Source organism: Lampris incognitus, chromosome 2, assembly GCF_029633865.1.
Source record: "Lampris incognitus isolate fLamInc1 chromosome 2, fLamInc1.hap2, whole genome shotgun sequence".
NCBI classification, from domain to species: domain Eukaryota; kingdom Metazoa; phylum Chordata; class Actinopteri; order Lampriformes; family Lampridae; genus Lampris; species Lampris incognitus.
Genome location: NC_079212.1, coordinates 150,858,080 through 150,883,017, shown reverse-complemented (window position 1 = coordinate 150,883,017; position 24,938 = coordinate 150,858,080). Strand labels below are relative to the sequence as shown.

General features: G+C 47.2%; 1 protein-coding gene across 1 annotated transcript in view; it reads right to left on the bottom strand.

The window, feature by feature from the left end:
- The window catches only part of zgc:109913 (regulator of G-protein signaling 9-binding protein), a 74,863-nt gene that overhangs the window by 27,697 nt on the left and 22,228 nt on the right, over positions 1-24,938 (bottom strand). The window contains exon 2 of the mRNA XM_056301946.1: positions 2,291-2,494. Coding sequence (XP_056157921.1) covers positions 2,291-2,494 — 204 coding nt within the window. The remainder of the gene's footprint in view (positions 1-2,290; positions 2,495-24,938) is intronic.

The following is a 24,938-nucleotide window of genomic DNA, read 5'->3' as shown; positions in this document are numbered from 1 at the left end:
AGACCTGGGGTGGATATAGACACTGACCAGTACACAGGCCTGGGGTGGATATACACACCGACCAGAACACAGACCTGGGGTGGATATAGACACTGACCAGAACACAGGCCTGGGGTGGATATACACACCGACCAGAACACAGGCCTGGGGTGGATATAGACACCGACTAGAACACATGATGAAGATCCCTGTGGTGGATGGAATGGTTTGCAGTCAAGAGAAGGTCTCTTAAGTGAAGGTTGCAGGATTTCTTCAACACCGACACCTGTACACCAACTTTTGTTTATGTAGAAGCATATGCCGCCACCCCCTTATCCCCCCCCCCCCCGACAGCTCTGTTTCACAGCCCGCTCGGAGGAGTTGGAACTGCAGCAGATGAAGTGTACTGTCCAGTATATGATCACCATGAGTTAGTCTGTTACGACTCTTATGAACCTTTCTTGCAGTAGCATGGAGGGTGTGTTGAGAGGCTGTACCACAGTGTGGTTTGGCAGCCTGACTGATCAGGACTGCAGACTGCTGCAAAGGACTGTAAAGACAACAGTAAAAGCCATTTGCATCGAACTACCACAACTTTAGAATATTTACACCACTCGCTGCAAAGGGAAAGCCCCAAACATCATGAAGGACACCAGCCACCCCGCTCATGTTCTGTTCGTATTCCTTCCATCTAAAAAATGTTACCGGAGCATCAACTCACACACCACCCATCAGAGCTAATCCTTGATGTAATTCCATCTCCACCTTGAACCCATCTGTCATTCCAACCACACACCTCACTACTGTCACATCTCCCTCATACATATCCTGCACCACTCCTACATACTTCTCTGTAACTCCTGACTTCCTCATATAATACCACACTTCCTCTCTCGGCAGCCTGTCGTGTGCTTTCTCTAAACCCACAAGACACAATGTAACTGCTTCTGGCCTCCTCTATACTTCTCCATCAACACTCTCAAAGCAAACATCACATCTGTGGTGCTCTTTCATGACGTGAAACCATACTGCTGCTGCTGATCGTCACCTCTCCTCTTAACCTAGCTTCTATTACTCTTTCCCATATCTTCATGCTGTGGCTGATCAACTTTATACCTCTGTAGTTGCTACAGTTCTGCACATCGCCTTTATTCTTGAAAATCGGTACCAGTATGCTTCTTCTCCACTCCTTTGGCATCCTCTCACTTTCCAAGATTGTGTTAAACAATCTAGTTAAAAACTCCACTGCCATCTCTCCTAAACATCTCCATGCCTCCACAGGTATGTCATCAGGACCAACTGCCTTTCCACTCTTCATCCTCTTCATAGCTGCCCTCACTTCCTCCTTGCTAATCCACTACACTTCCTGATTCACTATCCCCACATCATCCAACCTTCTCTCTCTCTCATTTTCTTCATTCATCAGCCCCTCAAAGTACTCCTTCCACCTTCTCAGCACACTCTCCTCACTTGTCAGCACATTTCCATCTCTATCCTTCATCACCCTAACCTGCTGCACATCCTTCCCAGCTCGGTCCCTCTGTCTAGCCAATCAGTACAAGTCCTTTTCTCCTTCCTTAGTGTCTAACCTGTCATACAACTCACCATACACCTTTTCCTTTGCCTTTGCCACCTCTCTCTTTGCTTTATGCTGCGTCTCCTTGTACTCCTGTCTACTTTCTTCATCTCTCTGTCTATCCCACTTCTTCCTTTCCAACCTCTTCCTCTGTATACTTTGCTGTACTTCCTCATTCCACCACCAAGTCTCCTTGTCTTCCTTCCTCTGTCCTGATGACACACCAAGTACCTTCCTAGCTGTCTCCCTCACTATTTCTGCAGTGGTTGTCCAGCCATCTGGCAACTCTTCACTACCACCCAGTGCCTGTCTTACCTCCTGCCTGAACTCCACACAACAGTCTTCCTTCTTCAACTTCCACCATTTGATCTTCGGCTCTGCCTTCACTCTCTTCCTCTTCTTGGTCTCCATAGTCATCCTACAGAGCACCATCCGATGCTGCCTAGCTACGTTCTCCCCTGTCACCCCCTTGCAGTCTCCAATCCCTTTCAGATCGCACCTTCTACATAAGATATAGTCCACCTGTGTGCACTTTCCTCCACTCTTGTTCCACCTTATTGTATTCTAATACACAGGACAATAAAGCTGAACTTGAACTTTTTTAGGCTGAAACTTACACTTCATGTCACACAACGTTGTCTTTAGTCCTACTTAGATTTTCCTATATTTGACAAGATAATTGAACTGTTTTTCCGCCAGTCACACAGCTCACAAACGAAGGAGGTGTTGGTCCACCTGTGTTGACCAGCGAGCGTCGGTTGTAGCGCTGAGTCAGCGGGAACTGTTCAGTCAGGTCATTTGCCCTCTGGAGAGCCAGCAGAAAGTTCTCCAATGCCGACATGGAAAGGACCCAGAGTCGCTCGGCATGCTTTCTCTCTTCTGGACAGGAAAGGGGTGAGTCACATTCAGAAAGCAGACACAGGAGCCGTCTGGCCAGACCTGGCAGGCAGACAAGACAGAAAACAAGAGATTTTCAGAGTGAGCCTGGAGATGTCTTGATTTGAAAGCTAGAGGTCAGTCAAGAGGTCTGTAGCCGATTCTTGTAATCACACTTCTTAATGAGCGATTCATAAAAAAACTCACGTATTTTCCCTTACTGACCTGTGAGTACATGGAACATGTTACATGTCATTCAACAGATTCTGATTTGAACAAACATCACTGACGGGTTAAATGATCTAAATGCATGTCAGGCATAACCATGTAAGATAAGCTTTGTGATACCACCCTTCCTATGGCTGGGATTTTTGTCCACCTGGAATAAAGCCACATTCAAACTTCTAAAAGCATTAAGGAAAGAGAGCAAATCCATCCATTATCCAAATAGCTTATCCTGCTCTCAGGGTCGCGGGGATGCTGGAGCCTATCCCAGCAGTCATTGGGCGGACGGCGGGGAGACACCCTGGAAAGGCAGCCAGGCCATCACAGGGCCAAAATACATATTTAGTTGACTGGTTAGTGCAGTCACCCGTGGTGCGGGTGACCCGGGTTCACGTCCCATGATCATCCACAAGACGGAGGTGATTGGGAGGTCTGTTGCATAACAGAGGAGGAGTTCCCGTCTCTGCCAGCTACACCAAGTAAATCCCCAGCGGTGAAGAAAAAAGTATACGATCCTGTCAACTCGTCCCTGGTCAGTGATGTCCACTCTCAACTTGCCAACTTAATGAAGCTCATCAACAACAGATCCGACATGACTGAGGGCAAAATCTCCGACCTGAACAACAAGGTAGATTGTGTGGTTGCTGACCTTAAGGCTGTCACCACGAAGATATCTAAACTTTAGCAGCGTGTTGATATGGTGGACAGGAATCATTTCAGAAGTGGGGAGGCGGGGGCAACAATGATATGCGTGTGCAGGGGTGTACTGTATAGCGCTATAACAGCGCACCGGAGTGCAGCTCCGTATGCCTGTATTTGCAGTTTTAATACAATAAAGCACGTTATTGACGACACGCCCCATCTTTTTACTTTGTTGCAGTTAGGCAATCTCAATGTAGCGTTCTGGTGAGTTATTGATTATTTCATGCATCTCGTCAACTAAATTAAAGGCACCACGTACAATGTTGCACTTTGAAGCAGCTTCTTGAAGTATCAGGTGGTCCAGACTGTGATTGAGTGTATTGAGACTGTTTAGCCACTCCTGACATGTGGCCGTGACGCACCATCATAGGTCTGCCCTCTCATGTCGTCAATGTTAGCTGTCTGTGATCGTCAGGGTTATTGATTCCACATCTGTTTTAGGACAGACATTCCTATGAAGTCTTCGTGGACAACATAGTCAGCTGATACCCATCGCACAGACAGAGACAACTGTTCATGCCTGGCAAAATCTCGAGTTTCATCCACAGTACTTGTTGTGGTTTATACTAATGAGGAGACTGGTGTGTAGTCCTTTTTATGAACTTTATTCAGGAACAAAGAACAACAACCGTGCATGCGTATCCTAACCGACTTCAGTTCTGCTTACGTACATCCGCCTGAGAGTACGCCTACTGGCCTCTCGTTGTATTACCTATAGTATAGGCTCACCACCGTATTACTCCGTGTATATGTTCAAACCCATATACTACATCCCCCTTTTTCCACAGGACAAAAAACAAAACAATCACATTATAGACTTGTTTGTTCCACTATCTATCAGTTTGAACTTACTGCATTAAGAAACAAATGCCTTTGTTCGTCTTTTCTTAAACTTCACAATAGAGATATAACACTGTCCACAAGACCACTATGAACTGTTTAAAGGTCTGGCTTTGAATGCTTACTATATCTATTCTTGACATCAGCACAGTGTTACATTCTTCATACATTCATTGTTCATACTTGACATTCATTACATTTTATTTTTTCTTTGTAAGTTCTCTGTACACTCTTTGTACCCAGTCTTTGTACACTGTCACCAGGGTCAGAGGTTCCTAGCAGATGACCCTCCGTAGGAGCATAACTTTTACAGTTAGCCCATTTGAAAATCACTGAATTTGGTAGGCTGCTTTACCAGCCTGCCACTTCTGGTGTGTTGGACCTGTAAGGTCTGAACAGTTGACTGGTTGTTCCACATTTCTTGTCGCGTCATGTACATGTGGTTCCGCAGGCTCGCTTGGAGGTGGCTGCTCAGTGACACTGACATTACCGTCCTCTATTTCAGTATGTGTGTCATTCCGAGTTGTTCTCAAGTGCCTCCTATTCCTCCTGTACCTTTGTCCTGCAGCCATCACAACATTATATGACCTCAGCTCCTGTCTCTTCTGTTCTACCAGGGCAGGTTTCCAGTCTTGTGGAGTCTCTATACTGACAGCCATTCCTGGTTCGAGCACAGAGAGAAGTCTTGCATGTTGGTTGTAGTACTCTCCTTGTCTTTGTTGCAGATTAAGTAGCCTCTGCTTGACTCTTGTCGGATGCCTCGGTTTGAGCACAGCACTGGCTACTGGCAATGTGCTTCTTAGGACCCGACCCATCAGCATTTCTGCAGGAGAGAGACCAAGTCCAGTCACAGGAGTGTTCCTTAAAGTCAACAGAGCCAGGTGGGGGTCTGTCTTAGTCTGCTCCGCCTTCTTCAGCATGAGTTTAATGGTCTTTATTGTGCATTCTGCCATCCCATGAGACTGTGGATAGCCTGGGCTTGAGAATGTCCATGTTATGCCCCAGTCACTTGCAAACTGACTCATCTCAGCAGTAGCGAATGGCATGTGGTCACTCACCACTTCCTTCAGAACACCATATCTGGAAAACACAGCCTTCAGCTTTGCTATTACTGTGCTTGCTGTTTTGTCATGCATTTGTTGGACCTCAGGATATTTTGAGAAATAATCTACTGTGAGGAGGAAAGATTTGCCTTGTAGCTCAAAAATGTCCACACCTACTTTGTACCATGGTAGCTCTGGCAGCTCATGGCATTTTAGTGGCTCCTTCTGATTCTTCGGTAGGTGTTGTTGACAGGTGGGGCAGCTCCCAACCTACTACTACTTCTACTACTACTACTACTATTTTCGACTGCTCCTGTTAGGGGTTGCCATAGCGGATAATCCGTTTCCATTTCTTCCTGTCTTCTGCATCTTCCTCTGTCACACCAGCCACCTGCATGTCCTCCCTCACCACGTCCATAAACCTCCTCTTTGGCCTTTCTCTTTTCCTCTTCCCTGGCAGCTCCATATTCAGCATCCTTCTCCCAATATACTGAGCATCTCTCCTCCACACATGTCCAACCCATCTCAATCTTGTCTCTCTTGCTTTGTCTCCAAACCGTCCAACCTGAGCTGTCCCTCTAACATAATCATTCCTAATCCTGCCCTTCTTCATCACTCCCAGGGAAAATCTTAGCATCTTCAATTCTGCCACCTCCAGCTCCACCTCCTGTCTTTTCGTCAGTGCCACTGTCTTCAAACCATATAACATAGCTGGTCTCATTACCATCCTGTAAACCTTCCCTTTAACTCTTGCTGGTACCCTTCTGTCGCAAATCACTCCTGACACTCTTCTCAACCCACTCCACCCTGCCTGCATTCTCTTCTTCACCTCTCTACTGCACTCCCCGTTACTTTGGACAGTTGACCCACGTATTTAAACTCATATGCCTTCATCACCTGCACTCCTTGCATCCTGACCATTCCACTGTCCTCCCTCTCATTCACGCATAGGTATTCTGTCTTGCTCCTACAGACTTTCATTCCTCTTCTCTCCAGTGCATACCTCCACCTCTCCAGGCTCTCCTCCACCTGCACCCTACTCTTGCTACAGATCACAATGTCATCCGTGAACATCATCATCCATGGAGACTCCTGCCTGATCTTGTCCATCAACCTGTCCATCACCATTGCAAACAAGAAAGGGCTTAGAGCCGATCCTTGATGTAATCCCACCTCCACCTTGAACCCATCTGTCATTCCAACCGCACACCTCACCATTGTCACACTTCCCTCATACATATACTGCACCACTCCTACATACTTCTCTGCAACTCTCGACTTCCTCATACAATACCACACCTCCTCTCCCGGCACCCTGTCGTATGCTTTCTCTAAATCTACAAAGACACAATGCAACTCTTTCTGGCCTTCTCTATACTTCTCCATCAACATTGTCAAAGCAAACATCGCCTCTGTGGTGCTCTTTCGTGGCATGAAACCATACTGCTGCTCGCTAATCATCACCTCTCCTCTTAACCTAGCTTCTATTACTCTTTCCCATATCTTCATGCTATGGCTGATCACTCTTGGAGCTTGGACTGGAGCTTGGACTCATGCTGTGGCTGATCATTCTACTGTTGTACGTCACCCTGTGTTCCTCCCTCTTCTTGAAATATGTATTCACCACAGCCATTTCCATCCTTTTCGCAAAATTGACCACCATCTGTCCTTCCACATTTCTCTTCTTGACTCCATACCTTCCCATCACCTCCTCATCACCCCTGTTCCCTTCACCAACATGTCCATTGAAGTTCGCTCCAATCACCACTCTCTCCTCCTTGGCTACCCTCTCCACCACGTCGTCCAACTCACTCCAGAATTCTTCTTTCTCGTCCATCTCACACCCAACTTGCGAGGCATATGCGCTGATAACATTCAGTAATACACCTTCAATTTCCAGCTTCATACTCATCACTCTGTCTGACACTCTGTTCACCTCCAGCACACTCTTGACATACTCTTCCTTCAGAATTACCCCTACCCCATTTCTACTCCCATTCGCACCATGGTAGAAGAGTTTGAACCCACCTCCGATACTCCTGGCCTTACTCCCCTTCCACCTGGTCTCTTGCACACAGTACATCTATCTGCAACCCTCCCCATTTGGGGGACCGACACTAAGAATGCACTGGCTTGTGCATCCTCAGTGGCTGGGTTTGCTCCCAACCATTTGCTCTATATCAGCCGATATGCCTGGCCAATATAGATACTTGCGTGCCTGTTCTTTGGCTATGTGCAGTCGCTGTAGCATGTCTGATCTCAACTTTTTAGGGATAATGAATCTGTCTCCTGTCATCAGGACCCCCCCCCCCATTTACTGTGATTGTGTCTCTGATTGGCCAATAGACTTTAAGCTCAGCATCTGTCTGTTTTTTGCGCTTTGGCCACCCTCTCTGGTGAATGTCTAGTAGCTTTTGCGAGGTCCGGTCCTCCTCAGTTGCCATTTTAAGCCTCTCATGCATCTCTCTTCCCAGAGCCCCAGTTGCTTCAATGGCATAGACTACCTTTTTGTCTGTAGTCATGGACTCCTCTTGTGTTTCCACAGCACCAAACGCTCTGGATAAAGTGTCTGCTATTAGCATTTCCTTTCCAGGCGTGTACTTGATGTGGAGATCGTAACGCTGAAGCTGTAGCAGCATTCATTGTAGTCTGGCAGGTGCTTGTCCTAATGGCTTTGTGAATATAGCCTCCAGAGACGTCATTATGAAACCCACTACTTTTCTGGGCAAGACACGCCCTATGTAGCATTCAAGCGCTAGGATTGGCCAGGCGTCCATGCTTGCGCTAGGCACGCCCACGAGTCTACTCGCTATTAAAATGAATTGAGGATTTGAGATCTTTGACCACCTCCGACGCAAACCGTGTTTGTTTTTGTGTGATTGAATACACTTTTCCACACGTTTTGTGTGCCCTTATTAACAAGTAGTGGTTAACGCCATCAGCCAACTACTTAATACAGGAAAAATGACTCCCTTTCAGGACCTGTTGCTGCATAATGTTATATCACTATCGTAGTGACTTTAACGCCTCTGCTACCCGACCTCTAATAAAGAATAGGCTAAAGACATTCTGGTGTCCTCTCTGATTAAAGTGTTATTAATTTGTGACCCCCACATGTTTTGTGTGTGCTTATTAACAAACTGCGATCATCGCAATCAACCAATTACATAATACCGAACAATCACTTGTGCTGTTGTGGAGAAACTAGCTAAGCTAACAAAAACACAACGTGGCTTTGAGTCGCGTCAGCCTGTCGTCCAAAAGTCACCACGATACTGATATAACATTATGCAGCAACAGGTCCTGAAAGGGAGTCATTTTTCCTGTATTAAGTAGTTGGCTGATGGCGATAACCACCACTTGTTAATAAGGGCACACAAAACGTGTGGAAAAGTGTATTCAATCACACGAAAACAAACACGGTTTGCGTCGGAGGTGGTCAAAGATCTCAAATCCTCAACTCACTTTAATAGCGAGTAGGCTCGTGGGCATGCCTAGCGCAAGCATGGACGCCTGGCCAATCCTAGCGCTTGAATGCTACACAGGGCGTGTCTTGCCCAGAAAAGCAATGGGTTTCATGATAACGCCCTCCAGAGGCTTGTGGTCTTACTGCACCACCACATGTGCACCAAACACGTATTGGTGGAAATTTTGTGTCGCAAACACGACCGCAAGCAATTCTTTTTCAATCTGTGCTTAGTTGCGCTCAGCCTGTGTTAGCCACTGGCTGTCCTTGCTGCAGCAGGCACACACCTAGCCCATCTTTTGATGCATCAGCTTGGAGGACTATCTGCTGTTTTGGGTCGAAGAATTTCAGCACTGGAGCCTCAGTTAGTGCTCTCTTGAGTTTGTTCAGGGAAGCATCGTGTTCATGTGACCACAGCCACTGCATATCTTTCCTCAGTAGCTGCCGTAAAGGTGCTGTCACTGCTGCTTCATTAGATGTGTATTGGGATAGCTACTTAGTCATACCTAGTAGCTTTTGTAGACCCTTTCTATCTTCTGGTGCTGGCATGTGTACAATAGCATTCATCTTGTCACTGTCTGGCCGTACTCCCTCAGGGTTTATCACGTGTCCCATGTACTTCACCTCCGTCACTTTGTACTGCACTTTGTCTGCATTGAACTTAACATTCATCTCTTTGACTCTCTGTAGTATTACCTTGTGCAGTATCTCGGCATGTCCCTTCTCATCAGCTGCAGCGATGATCATATCGTCGGCTATCACCTGTACACCGTCAATGTCACCAAATGTTTCACTGTTCTTCTGTTGGAAGACTTCGCTGGCTGATTTTATACCGAATGGGAGACGCTTGAACCTGTAATGCCCCCATGGCATGTTGAAGGTGCATAACAGTGATGATGCTCTGTCCAGCTTAATTTGCCAGTATCCGTCTTTTTCATTGAGTATTGTAAATATTCTCTTGCCAGACAGTCTGCTTTGGACATCTGTAGGTGTCGGTATGGAGTAGTGCTGTCATCTGATGGCTTTGTTCAGCTCTCGAGGATCAAGGCAAAGTCTGAGTGAGCCATTTTTCTTTTCAGTTATTACCAAGCTGTTCACCCACTGTGCCCGTTCTGTTACTGGAGTGATGACATCAGCCTTTTCCAGCTGACTCCGTGTGTTTTTTAGTTTGTCCATGATGGCAAACGGGATTTTTCTGCAGCCATGGATCACGGGGGTCACTTCTGGGTCAATGTGAATATGATGCTCACCAGGGAACTCCCCAAGCCCCTGGAACACCTCTGGATACTGCCTCACCAGCTCTTCTTTGGTTGCATGTGAGCTCTCCTTGATTCCATCAACACGTCTGACCAAGTTCAAGTCCTCACATGCTGCTCTTCCTAGAATTGGAGATGCTGACTGCTTAATGACATAGAACTGGAGCTTGGACTCTGCTTGCTCAGTACTACATTTCAGGTAGGTGCTACCGGCCACATGCTGGCAAAGTGATTGCCCTTCCCACAAGCTCTGCACTTCATTCCATACGTTGGACATGCTTTTGGGCCATGTGTCTTTCTGCATCTGTTGCATACTTTTGTTTGGTTGACATACTTTATGATGAGCATTGAATGCTGTTTTGTTGACATTAGCTTTATTTTGCCTTATTGGTCTTGTTGCCTCTGTTATTGCATGCACCTCATTTTCCTTCTTTGCGCACACCATTATGCTGATTTGCTCCTTGGCTATCTATGATGCCCTGCAAATATCAATGGCTTTAGTTAAAGTCAGGTTAGGTTCTCTCAGCAGTTTCTCTCTCAGATGCTTATCTGTCACACTGAAAACGATTTTGTCTCTCAGCATGGCATTTTCGGTTATACCAAACTCAGTCTTTGCTCCTGTGTTTTAGCTCGGTGACAAATTTGTCAGTGTGCATCGGTTCTTGCATTGCATACGTCCAAAATTGGTGCCTCTCAAATACCACGTTTTTCTTTGGCGTACAGTAGTCTCTTAAAGCCTGCAATATGTGGTCCACCTGCACGTGTTCGGGCTCGGCCCTGGCTATGTCGAGTGTGTTGTACACCTCGAGCGCTTCTTCGCCTAGCGTGTACAGTAATATCGCCACTTGCACCTCCTTTTCCTTTTTCCACATTTCAGTTGCCGTCATGTACAACTTATATCTTTGCTCCCATCTGCGCCAGTTTTCACATATGTTGCCTATTAATGCTAACGGAGAAGGTGACTTAAACTGTTCCATTTAGTTTTCTCTTCCGCGTTAGCATAACCCCAAACTCTCCTGACTTTAGCGCCGTCGGACCCAACACGTCTCCGTTTAGTCACTGGGACTTTGCGACAAGCTCCCCACTCTCTTCTCTCGGTCTCTCGTCTTCTTCGGCGATTAAACATCAAACGCCGCCAATTCTGACACCATGTTGTGGTTTCTACTGATGAGGAGAATGGCGGGTAGTTCTTTTTATGAACTTTATTCAGGAACAAAGAACAACAACCGCGCATGCGTATCCTAACCGACTTCAGTTCTGCTTACGTACGTCCGCCTGAGAGCGCGCCTACTGGCCTCTCGTCGTATTATCTATAGTATAGGCTCACCGCCGTATTACTCCGTGTATATGTTCAAACCCATATACTACAGCAACTGCATAGTTTTTTGCAGTGCTTTTTGTTTGCGTTAAGAGTCGCGAGAGATTCCTTGTACATCTCTTGTATACGTTCATTGGTTGGCTCGCGTGACGCATGTTTCCCGCCCGGTGGGCATCAAGCTTCGGAGCGGCGGTTCTCTCAGCTACGAGTTCGACGAGCTTTCGGAAATTGCTCTCCTTATCGGTACGCCCCCTGACGGCGAGCCCCCGCCGGGTTAGGAGCTGCGGACAGCGCAGTTGCTCCGCCGTTCCATCGCGTCTCTTTCCCTGTTCAGGAGTCTCTTGTGTGACAAGCTGAATGTTGACTGACTGGACTATGCGCACCTTCTGTTTCTTTTGCACACACTCTGTGTGATAGTGCGACTGTTCGTGGCGGTGCAGGAGGCTTAGGCAGTTTTTCCAATTGTTAATTCCCGATTTCACAAAGCCGTCACCCCACACCTGGAGAAAGTTGCAAGCTGCTTAACAGCAGCAAATCTGGCTCGCATACGGGTTTTGCACAGAACTAACCACTCTATTTTTATACCATTCTGCATTGAAGTATCTGTTGTAGGGTAACGTTATGCAGCCAACAGCTCCCCCTGGGGGCACTGATTGATGTATACTTGCCTTGTGTAACATGCCTCAGTTCTGTTATGGGCACAGCCGGTGAATACACGTTACTAAGCGACACAGCCCGACTCTGTCTGTTATTTATATGCACCTACACCTGCAACATGGTGTCAGAAGCTGTATTGGAACCCAACGTGAGTCTTACGTTGCCTGTTGCTTGAACAGCGAGCGTTTATTTTTTTACTAAGCGTAGCTAGAAGTTTCAGTTAGCCTGCTAGCATTAGCATCGAGCCAAGACGATGGCTTCCAATATTCCGCCGCCGGAGCCCATGAAGATGATTGGGGATCTTCACAGCAACGGGGCTAGCTTTCCATCAGAGTTTGAGGATTATGTGCTTGCGACCGGGATCGACAAGGCAGAGAAGCCGGTGCAGGCAGCGACGCTCCGGAGGCTAATGGGGAAGGAAGCCTCCATGTTTACGTCCACAACCTGGGACTCACAGCGGAAGAGCAGAAAGACGCCGGAGCGATACTCGACAAACTGGGGGAATAATACTTCACACCTACCAAAAACCTCATCTTTGAGAGGTATGTTTTGGGCAACCTTAAACAAGAGGAAGGAGAACCCGTGGATGCTTTTGTCACGAGACTGAGAGAAAAGGCTGCCACATGTGAATATGGAGCTATAAGAGACGAGCTCGTAAGGGACAGGCTTGTTCTTGGAACAACTGATGAGGGCGCCAGATGACGCATGCTAAGAGAAAAGGAGCTTAAGTTGGAGGGCGCTAGTGACATTTGCCGTGCAGCGGAGGTGTTGGACAATAAGTTAAAATCCATGTCACTTAGCAGCTCTGTGACTGCGGAGAGCATCAATGTAGCACATGGACAGCGACCAGGACGGAGACCTACCAGCAGGCCATCCGAGCCCACCAACACATCTGCACAGCCACAGTCAGAGAGGCACAGGTGAATGCAAGTACTGTGGCACACCGCACAGACGGGGGCGAGACCTGTGCCCCGCATTTGGAAAGTCATGTCGCTTGTGTGGCACCGCTAATCACTTTGCCAAAGTATGCATGAAAAGAGGCCAGCAAGCACGTCAGTTGAACGCTGTGGATGACCCGCCGCTAGGGGACCCGGAGGACAGCGACCGCGATGAGAGGGATGTGTACACGGCTGAGAGCGTGGGGGCTGTGAACACTCAAAAGGAAAAAGTGGTTTGTAAACCTGCCACTGCACAGAGGGGTCCAGCGGTGCCAGCTTGACTCTGGAGCCACCTGCAACGTGATGAGCTTGAAAGACAAGATGAGACTGGCGCCTAGAGTGCCTCTTCAGAAGAGTCTCACCAGGCTGAGACTCTACAACAGTGAGTGGATGAGCTCAATGGGCGTGTACAGCACGCAGTGTGTCATCAGGGGCAAGACGCACAGACTGGACTTTGAGGTCGTGCGCACCAGCCAGAAGCCCTTGCTTTCAGGGGAGACATGCGAGAGACTTGGCTTGATACGCTTCACCATTCCCGAAGAGCTGAATAAAGTGGAGCGCTGCAAGACAGGTGAGCTAACCAAAGGCTGTCTCATTAACACTTACAATGACGTGTTCACCAGCCCAGTCGAGTCGCTGCCGGGTGATGTTCACTTCGAGTTGGATAGCACTGTGGCCCCTGTCCAGTGCGTACCAAGACATGTCCCGGTGGCCCTCAAGGCAGCTGTTAAGGCGCAGCTGGACCAATATGAAAAGGATGGACACTTAACCACAGTCACTCAGCCCACAGACTGGATTAGCAATCTGGTCATAGTGAAGAAGCCAGACAAAGTGAGGCTTTGCATCGACCCCAAGCCACTTAACCGAGCCCTGAAAAGGTCCCATTACCTCATGCCCACTTTAGATGACGTGCTGTACAAGCTGCCTAAGGCACGTATCTTCACCCTGGTGGATACGCGCGACGCATTCTTACAGTGTCGCCTTGATGAGGCGAGTAGCCTGATGACAACGTTCTGGACGCCGTGGGGTAGAAAGCGATGGCTGAAGCTCCCTTTTGGCGTGTCAGTCGCACCAGAGGAAACATGAGCTACTGGCCGGTTTGAAAGGAATCGAGCCCATAGCCGATGACATCCTCATAGTCGGCTGTGGGGACACGGAGGAGGAGGCCGCTCGCAACCACGACGCAAACCTCATTGCTCTGATGGACAGATGTAGGGAAGTGAAGCTGAGGCTGAGCATAAAAAAAGCTAGTTTCGTGTGAGGGAGGTCCGTTTCCACGGCCACATACTGTCGGTGGAGGGCCTCAAAGCTGATCCCGAGAAGGTCAGGGCAGTCCTGGACATGCCAAACCCCACGGATGCAAAAGGCATTCAGCGGTGTGTCGGCTTCGTTAACTATTTATCGAGGTTCATGCCCCGCTTGTCAGAGGTGTGTGAACCGCTGAGAAGGTTGCTGGACAAAGGTGTGCTGTGGCACTGGTTGCCCAAACATGATGCTGCTATGAAAGAAATCAAAACGCTGGTCACGGCGGTGCCAGTACTACGTTACTGTGATGTCAGCAAGCCAGTCACCATACAGAGCGACTCGTCAGACCGGTTTGGGCTGCTGCCTGCTTCAGGGGGGACAGCCGGTCGCGTTCGCCTCCCGCGCGCTGAACCAGACGGAGCAAAACTATGCACAGATTGAGAAGGAGTGCCTGAGCATTGTCTTCGCTTGTCAACGCTTCCACTACTACCTATATGGGAGGGGTGATGTGACTGCAGAGACCGACCACCGCCCGCTGGTGTCAATCTTCACTAAGCCCCTTCTCAGTGCACCAAAGCGCCTTCAAAGCATGCTCCTCACACTTCAGAACTACTGCCTCACGGTGATGTACAAGCCAGGCCCTGAAATGTACATCAGTGACACGCTCAGCAGAGCCACCACCCCGCCACAGAGAACGGACACTCAGTACAGACGTGAAATGGTCTGCAGCCTGCAGCAGGTGCAGTACGACACGGCAGCCATTCAGCAGGCAGACTATCTAAACGTCACCAGCCAACGCCTCGCACAGATTCGAAGACACACAGAGGAGGATGTGTGTCTTCAAACACTCAAGTCGGTCGTGCTGGAGGGATGGCCAGAACACAAAGAGGAGAGCCCCATAGCCGTCAGAGAATACTGGGCCATCAGAGATGAAATAAGCCCACAGGACGATGTGCTTTTTAGGAGCCAGCGTGTCATCATTCCGAAAGCTATGCGTCCTGAGATGCTGAAACGGATCCACTACAAACACGGGGAGGGGGGGGGGTGAGGCTTGTTATAGACAGGCCCGGGATACTCTCTACAGGCCAAATATGCAGGGGGAAATCAAAGACTATGTGCAGCAGTGCTCAGTGTGTTACGAGTATGCACACGAGCAACAGAAAAAGACTATGATGTCACACCCGCTCCCCACACATCCCTGGCAGCTGGTGAGCAGGGACTTGTTCAGCTACGCAAGGCAGGACTTCCTGCTCATGGTGGATCACTATTCAGACTTCTGGGAGATTGATCTACTCCCAGACCTGTCGGCAGAAACGACCATCCGAAGGTGCAAGGCGCAGTTTGCACGGTATCCCTGACCGGGTCATTTCCGACTGCGGAGGTCAGTTTGATTGTGGAGAGTTTCGGGCGTTTGCGAGGGAGTGGGGCTTCGAACATGTCATGTCTTCCCCGAGACACCCAAAAGCTAACGGCAAAGCAGAGTCTGCAGTGAAGATCGTGAAAGGCCTATGCAGAAAAGCAGACCGGGCCGACGAAGATCCCTGGAAGGCTTTTCTACACTGGAGAAACACGCCCTCTGAGGACATGCGCTGCAGCCCAGCACAACGGCTGATGTCACGGAGGCTGAGAACTCTTCTCCCTGTGGCCGACCAGCTGCTAGCACCTCAGATCATCACTGGGGTCACAGACAAGCTGAGGGTGAAGCATCAGGCAGCGAAGCTGACGTATGACAGAACTGCGAGGGATCTGCCAGAGCTAAACGTCGGCCAGCCTGTCAGGATGAAACCACTCCCGGGTGACAGGACGGGCCGATGGAGGAGAGGTGTATGCTGCAGCAGGTGGGACCGCGGTCCTATCTCGTCAACGTGGAGGGACCACGTACCGTCCCAACAGGGTTGATCTGCGACCAGCAGAGGGCGCCCCTCCACAGCCGTCAGCCCACACGGAACGGCCAGCGGAGCAGCCTGTGGGTGTGGATGCAGCTGAAGGGGGCCATGTGAGCGGGGGCAGCATGGAGGAAGTCGTCAGCAGCCCTGTAATGTCTCCAAGGTCGTCACCCCGAGGTCGCCGCCATCTCCCCCACAGGCTGTGACCACACCATGCCGTGAGTTAGAGGGCCGGGCCTTCTCCCGGAGCGGGAGGCAGATTAAGCCTCCAGAAAGACTTGACCTCTAGGTCATACACTGTACTGAGATTGACACACACACGCTCACACGCACACACACACACACACACACACACACACACACACACACACACACACACACACACACACTGGACTGTGGACATTAAAAAAAAAAAAAACGAAACAAAAACTGTGATGTTCACTTCTAATGTTCTTATTCAGTGGTCTTGTGGATGTTCTGATGCTACCATTTTGTCGTTATTGTTCTGCAGAGGTTCTGGTTGATATTGACTTGCTGTTCCTTCTTGATGCACTATTTCCAATGCACTACTTTAATATTGGGATATGAGCACTAATGTTCTAATGGCTAATACTATCCATTATATTACTTAGTATTGTGTTCTACGAAAGGAAGGGAGATGTTGTAGGGTAATGTTATGCAGCCAACAGCTCCCCCTGGGGGCACTGATGGATGTATACTTGCCCTGTGTAACATGCCTCGGTTCTGTTATGGGCACAGCCGGTGAATACATGTTACTAAGCGACACAGCCCGACTCTGTCTGTTATTCATATGCACCTACACTTGCAACAGTATCTTTCCCGGTGGTCAAACACCCAAGCAGTCTCCTTTTGGTCAGTAATTAGCTATGCGGCTTTATCCGTCTCTATGTCCCGACAACAACCCTCCACGCAGTCTGCGCTAGCACTAGCTTGTTTCGGTTCTATGCTGGCGGTTTCAACAGTCTCAGCAGTCCCGGTCCTGGAGCTGCTGCTTCGGGGTTCTGGCTGCGCTGGTTCTCGGTTTGGGGGGTCAGGCTCCAGTGGAGTTGTGGACGGTGGGGGTGTAACATTACTGTTGAAGTTTAGTTTTGTTTGGCTGTATTTTACTTTCTTATTCACTGGTTCTTTTGACGTTTTTGCAGAAGCATGTGTTGGCAATATTGACAGCCAGCAGAGCTGACGTTAGCTAAGTTAACGGCTCAAACAGACAAATAACGTAAACATGTAATCGGGTGAAATATGTTCACACTGAAATCGATTAGTTAGGACTGAATCAGTTTTCAACTGCTCATGTCTGGGGAGATGTGACAACTAGAGGGCGCGCTGGGGGCTCTCGTCATTAATACAGCTGATGAAGAGCCAGCAGCTGTCCTGTATTCATTTCTTCCCGTTCCAGGTAAGGATGAAAAGGATATATGATTACAGTTCATTATCAGTGTATAAATGTTATGGACCACTGTGGATTCATTAGCTTACCGCAAATAAGAATGTTTAGTTTGGAACGGAGTCGAGTGCGTGCAGGGCTGGCTCGCTAGCATAGGGGCTAGCTAGCTGGCATGGCCGCGAGCCAGGGCGAGTTGAGTGTGTGGCCAGTGTGACGTGGCGGTTGTAATATCCATAGGTCAGGATATAATGGTATGATCCAGTAATGGTCTAGTCCAGCACGACGCTAGGTGATGACGTCACTGACCTATCCTGGGGATTCAGGAAGTGCACCAGACGGAAGGGATTGTATTTGCATGGTAGACCACACTAAACACGGAACACCAAACGTTATTTAATGTGCGGACATTGCTTCATTCGAGACACTGTAGAGTGGCCGCTAGGAGACAACCCTTTTAAACATTACATTGTGGTGATACACAGATGAGGGTAGATTCACCAGGGGTTGCTGCTCCTTTAAGGCAGACATTCAGAGTGATGACGTAGGCACTGCTTAGAGTTTCCGGGGGTGGAGCCATGTTGGCAGCAGCCTAGCGGTTGGTTGGCTGGTTGCCAGGAGAGATTGTGCTGTATCGGTGTTGTTTTGTGTGGCGAGTAAACGGGATTGACTCGACTCGATCTCTCCGTCTCCTCATTCCTGCACTCCCACAACATGGTGTCTGAACCAACTCGCCTGTGCTCACATCGACCTGACGACAAGAGATGGAAGCTACCGGTGTTCCGATGCCACGGATGGATTGGGACTCGTCCAACCTTCCCGATGCGTGGAGAGAGTTTCGCCAGCATGTGGAGCTTATGTTTGCCGGACCGCTAACTGCAAAAAAGGAGGAGGAAAAATGCAGCTACTTGCTGTTATGGATTGGAGAGAAGGGCAGAGACGTCTTCAATACATGGACTCTCACTGCAGACCAGAAAACGGTATTGAAAACCTATTATGACGGCTTTGAAGCCACGTAATGCCAAAGCTAACCCCATCTTTGCACGTTATAAGTTCCACGAAAAGATGCAAGGCGAAGGTGAACATTTCGACCAGTTTGTGACTGAATTAAGACTGCTAGTGAAAGACTGTGATTAGCCGAACAGTGACGAGATGGTCAGGGACAGAATTGTGTTCGCCACAAACTCCACAAGACTGAGAGAAAAGCTTCTCTGTGTAGGTCCAGAGCTAACACTGGAAAGGGCTGATGACATAGTGTAAATCCCCCAAGGCACGGCGAACACAAGTAGCTTTCTTGAACAGGTTTAATGAAGTCTCCAAATCTCCATCAACACCGTGAAAACTGTATACATGAAACAATACAATTAGCACAATTAACATAAAATCAGACCGCACATAACGTGGGCTACTCATAGCATACATAATATACCTCGTTGGATGCATGCCAGAATGAGGGAATTGTCCGTGAAACTTGCAATGATTGTCTTTGATGTCCTTATAGCTTCCGTGACAAACATTAACCCATGATGCCCGCGAACAACGAGAAAAGACCGCGGGCCACCCGAAAGTCCATGCATCATCCCGCTAGCAAGCAGGCGGAAGCGCGCGACTGGAAAAGTAGGCGAAAGCACGTCTCCTAAACAACGTGAGACCAGACCCACATGCACACATGGAAACAATCACAAACAAATCAAACCATGTGTCACCCAATAACCAACGAACAAACAACGTACAAACCAACCATGGAATCAACCATTAATATGAAATGTATGCACCATTATGGCTACATTTACACATAGCACGATCACACGAACTATCACAGCAGCAATTAAAAACAATGGATCCCCCACAGCAGGCGTGATCAACCAGTCTGTAGATGCAGTTAGCAAGAAGCCATTCAGAAGAGGACAGGCACATCACGACCGCAAAACTGTAAACACAACTGACGCTAACAGTGCCATGCAAAACAAAGGATGTGGTGCGTGCGGAGGAGAGCACAGCCGCACTGAGAAATGTCCAGCAAAGGGACGCCGGTGTAACAAATGCAAAAGATTAATTCACTATGCTAGGGTGTGTAGGACACTACCACAGCACTGTCAAGCACAATATAAAGTAAAGAAAGTGCATGCTATTGCAGAGAGTGCTGAATAGCAACTAGAAGATGAACTGTACATTGACACTATAACTACACAGCATGAAAACACAAACAAGGGACAGGCCTTTGCAGAATTGGAAATAGACAAACAGAGGCACAAATTAAAGTTTAAAATAGACACAGGTGCCCAGGCCAACATAATACCAGCAAACACATTCCACCAACTGTTTGGAAATGTAGTGCTAGGCCCACCGTCCAGGCTTTCAGGATATGGTGGGAACACACTCAGTGTGAAAGGTGCCTGTAAGTTAACCTGCAGGTACAAAAGGAAAACAGTAATGCTATATTTTGACATAGTCTGTGCAGAAAGTGCTCCCCCCGTCCTAGGCGTGAGATCATGTCTAGACCTGAACATTGTCAAAATAGTGCATATGGTCAATGCGCAGCCAGAGCCACACACGAGCCCGATGGATGAGTATGCGGCTGTGTTTCAGGGTATTGGACTGTTTCCTGGAGAATGTAGTCTTCGCCTGAAACCTGAAGTAACACCAGTGGTGTGCCCGTCTCGCCGCATCCCATATGCTTTGCGCAGCCGATTCAAAGACGAGTTAGATGAAATGGAGAAAATGGGCATAATCCAAAAGGTCACTGAACCAACAGAATGGGTTAACACTGGTGGTAGTGGAAAAGCCCAAAACAGGAAAGTTCAGGATTTGTTTAGATCCCCGCCCCCTAAACAAAGCCATCCAGAGACCCCACTATCCACTCCCTACTCTAGATGACATTACGGCAAGACTGGCAGGGGCACAGTACTTAAGCGTATTAGACGCCAGGTCTCGTTACTGGAACATAAAACTCAGCGAAGAGTCATCCATGCTAACCACATTTAACATCGTCTATGGCAGACACAGGTTCAAGAGACTCCCGTTTGGAATCATATCTGCACAAGATGAGTTCCAGAGACAGGTGGACGAGGCCTATGAAGGACTCCACAACGTCGCTGCCATTATCGATGACATCATTGGATATGGCCACACCAAAGAGGAGCATGATGCCAGCCTGTGTGCCATGCTGCAGAGAACCAAAGAGAAAGGAGTAAAATTGAACAAAGATAAGAGTATCTTCTGTGTGCCCAAGGTGAGCTATTTTGGACACATACTGCCACAAGAGGGCATCCGGCCTGACCCCAACAAAGTCAAAGCAATCAAAGACATGCCCCCACCGCAGAGCAAGGCGGAGCTAGACACAATATTGGGCATGATCATTTACCTGTCTAAATTTGCCCCCAGACTCTCGGAGGCCACAGCCCCGCTCCGAGAACTGTTGAAAGAGAGCAGTGAGTTTGTATGGGACTCGAACCAGGATGCTGCATTCCAGCAAGCGAAAAGCCTCTTAACACAAGAGCCCGGTCCCGTACTAGCCTACTTTGACCCCACTAAGGATGTGAAGCTGTAGGTGGATGCCTCCAAACATGGTTTAGGAGCAGTCCTGCTGCAGGATGAGAAACCAATTGCATATGCATCAAAGGCACTGAATGAGACGGAAGTCAACTATGCTCAGATCGAAAAGGGAGCTGTACGCCGTGCTCTTTTGGATGAAAACGAATCCACCAATACCTGTATGGACGTCAGGTGACCGTGGAGTCAGATCACAAGCCGCTTGAGTCAATCATGCGAAAGCCCTTGGCATCTGCACCGCCGTGGCTCCAGCGCATGATACTACAGTTGCAAAGATACAGCGTCAACATTGTTCACAAGCCCGAAAAGCAAATACCAGTTGCGGACACGCTGTCTAGGAAGCCGATTGAGTACAGTGACAACTCCCTGAGTGAAGGCATGGATTCCCAAATACACACAGTGATCAGCAGTGCTGATCGGAAAATGGCAGAAATCAGGTCTGCCACAGCCAAGGATGAGCAACTTTCAGCCTTGAGACAGGTTATCCAATCAGGGTGGCCTGAGACAGTCAAACAATGCTCTGCTGTCGCTGACTATTGGAATCACAGGGATGAAATATCCGAGACAGATGGCATTCTGTTAAAAGGAGAAAAAATCATTGTGCCAAAACCACTCAGAGCAGACACGCTTGCGCGCATACACACAGGCCATCTCGGCATGGAGAAGTGTAGGCAGCGTGCGAGAGAGATTCTATTCTGGCCAGGGATGGTAAACAAATAGAGACACTAGTTGGATCTTTTAGCATTTGCCTAGAGCGACGCCACTACGTCCCCAAAGAGCCAATGCTGCCACACCCCATTCCTGAACGACCTTGGCAGGTCATAGCCACCGACCTGTTCAAATGGAACAACACTGACTATATGGTTGCAGTTGACTATTATAGCAGGTGCTTTGAGGTAGAGAAAATCGCAAACCTGACTTCTCCAACTGTTGCCCGGAAGCTGAAGGCCATGTTTGCAAGATTTGGAATACCCCAGTCTGTAGTGAGTGATAATGGCCCTTGCTACAGCTCACGGGATTTCAAGAGCTTTGCACAGGCATGGGACTTTGAGCATGTCACAAGCAGCCCCCTGTACCCACAGAGCAACGGGTTGGCTGAGAAGACAGTGCAAACAGCCAAAGTCCTCATGTACAAAGCACACACACAGAGGTCAGACCCGTACCTCAGCTTATTGGAATACAGGAACACACCAGTGGATGGCCTCAACTCCTCAGCACAGCTGTTAATGAACAGAGCCTTACGCTCAGTCCTTCCACAACCACTGCAAAACAGCTACAACCAGAACTCGCTTGTCGCAGCGCAGTCCATGGAAGGAGAGAACTGTGCCAAAAACGACAAAACAGTATTATGACAGAAATGCCAAAATGCTACCTGCACTGCCGACAGGAGCTACTGTCCGAGTCCAACAGCCAACTGGAACGTGGAAACCCGCTACAGTTGTCGGACCAGCTGAGACCCAAAGATCTTACAACATCACAGATGAAGGTCAAGCACTTCGACGCAATCGACGAAACCTTCTACAGACCAACGAATGTGATGCAGGTCAGGAAGTTAACACACACGACCAACAGGTGGAGCCCCAGACCACTGAGTCTAAGACTGTACAGCCAAGTGTGTCAGGTTCCCCAAGTGCCACCACAACACGTCACTACCAGGTCAGGACGGGTGTTTAAGCCAAAAGTTTTCTTTGACCTGTGACTGTTTGAAATCAACCTAAAAAAAAGAAAAGCAGAAAGGTTGATATTGTCTTGCAAAAAAAAAAATGTTGAAAATGTGAATTGATGTTGCACCGAAATATGTGTATTATTGTTCATGATGTTCCGGAATGTTAATTGAGCTACTCAGGGCCATTGAAGATTCATTTGCAGATTTATTGCATTGGTGCAATAATTGAAAATGTCTGTTTTGTTACTGATAGATTTATGTTGACATTATAGCTTACTGCACGTGCACACCATCAAGTATTTTTTTTTTCTTTCAAAGAAGGGGGATGTAATATCCATAGGTCAGGATACAATGGTATGATCCAGTAATGGTCTAGTCCAGCACGACGCTAGGTGATGACGTCACTGACCTATTCTGGAGATTCAGGAAATGCACCAGACGGAGTGTGTGTATAGGATATTATATTGTCACCTACTATGTTGACTGTTCCAAGTGCAACTAATGCTCAGCGTACCAGGTCATAACTACTTGTTCAGTACTATTTCATAAGTTTTCTTATCTTAAGAATTTCTTTGTGTATACTTTCCCTAAATGCCAGGGGGTTAAGGAATGTTACAAAACGTAAAGCATTATTTTTATTTTCGAAACAGTTTGATACAGATTTTTGTTTCTGTCAAGAATCTCACTCAATCGCAAGTGATGTGAATTTTTGGAGAGCCCAATGGGGTAACGATTTATGGTTTTCTCACAACTCAGAAAGATCGGCGGGTGTCTTAACCATGAAAAATAGATATAACGGTGACATCCTACACACAGACACAGATCCTAAAGGACATTTCATCTGTCAAATTATCAGTTATGATAAAATTATTTTGATTATTGTTAATGTGTATGGATACAACTCTAATTTAGAAAATTCTAAGTTATTTACTGTCATAGAGAATAGACTTAAACATTGGCTCACTAAATTTCCAAATTCCCAAATAATAATTGGAGGAGACTTTAATGTAACTTTGAATCCACTTATAGATAGATGGCCACCTACACAAGACAATAACAGAAACAATTTTATTAAATCTTTTATAAAAAGATATGATTTAGTAGACATATGGAGAGTCAAATCCCCAGATACGGTAACGTTCACTTGGAAGAACAAAGGAAACACAAAGCTTTCACGTTGAGATTTTTGGTTAGTTTCCAAACATTTTAATGAACAAGATATCACAGTAAAAGTTATCCCTTGTCCCTTAAGCGATCATAAGGCTATCTACATATCAATTAATCTGTTTCCCTCTGATAAAAGCTGCAAAGCCAAATATTGGAAATTGAACAACTCTCTTCTTAAATATGAGGACGTTAAAATGAAAATTTCACAATTGATAACGCTTTACTTTGATAAGGCAAAAATAAATAATTCATTCAGATTAAACTGGGAGCTATTTAAGTATGAATCAGCGAAATATTTTAGGACTTACGGAAGTAATCTTGCCAAAATTAGGAAATTAGAAGAACAGAACATTATCACAGATATTTCTTTACTCTCTTAAATTTCACCAGACGCCTTAACAAAAGAAGACAAAATTAAATTGTATGAGTCACAAGAGAAAAGAAGGGCAGAAGGAGCGTTTATTAGATCGCGGACACAATGGCTAGAAAAGGGTGAACAGAACTCTGCATATTTTTTCAAACTAGAAAAATATCATGGAAAAATTAATACCATTAATGAACTAAAAATTAATGATAGTATAACAGATGACCCAAAACTAATATCTGATTTTTGTTCTACTTTTTATAAAAACCTGTACACATCTGAATACTCTGAAGGTAATACTCACACGTTCCTGAATTCACTACAGCATACCTCTCGACTTAAAGACTCTGAAAGAGATCTTTGTGATCTCCCCTTATCACTAACAGAGGTTAGCAACTGTATTAATTATTTAAAGGAGAACAAATCTCCGGGAACAGATGGCTTATCTTCTGAATTCTATAAATTGTTTTCACAGCAGATGGCACCATTTCTTCTACAAGTGTTTAATGAAAGCCTATCATCCAGTTGTTTACCTGCAAGTATGACTCAATTACATTAATTCCTAAACCACGCAAAGATCCACGTTATATTGACAACTGGCGCCCAATCTCTCTTCTAAATAATGACTATAAAATATTGGCTATGATTCTTGCTAGAAGAATCAAGAAAGTTCTAGATTCCATAATTGATGAAGCACAATCAGGATTCATGCCTAATAGACACATCACCAACAATATTAGACTAGTTTTAGATGTACTTGATTACTCACGCCTCATTTCT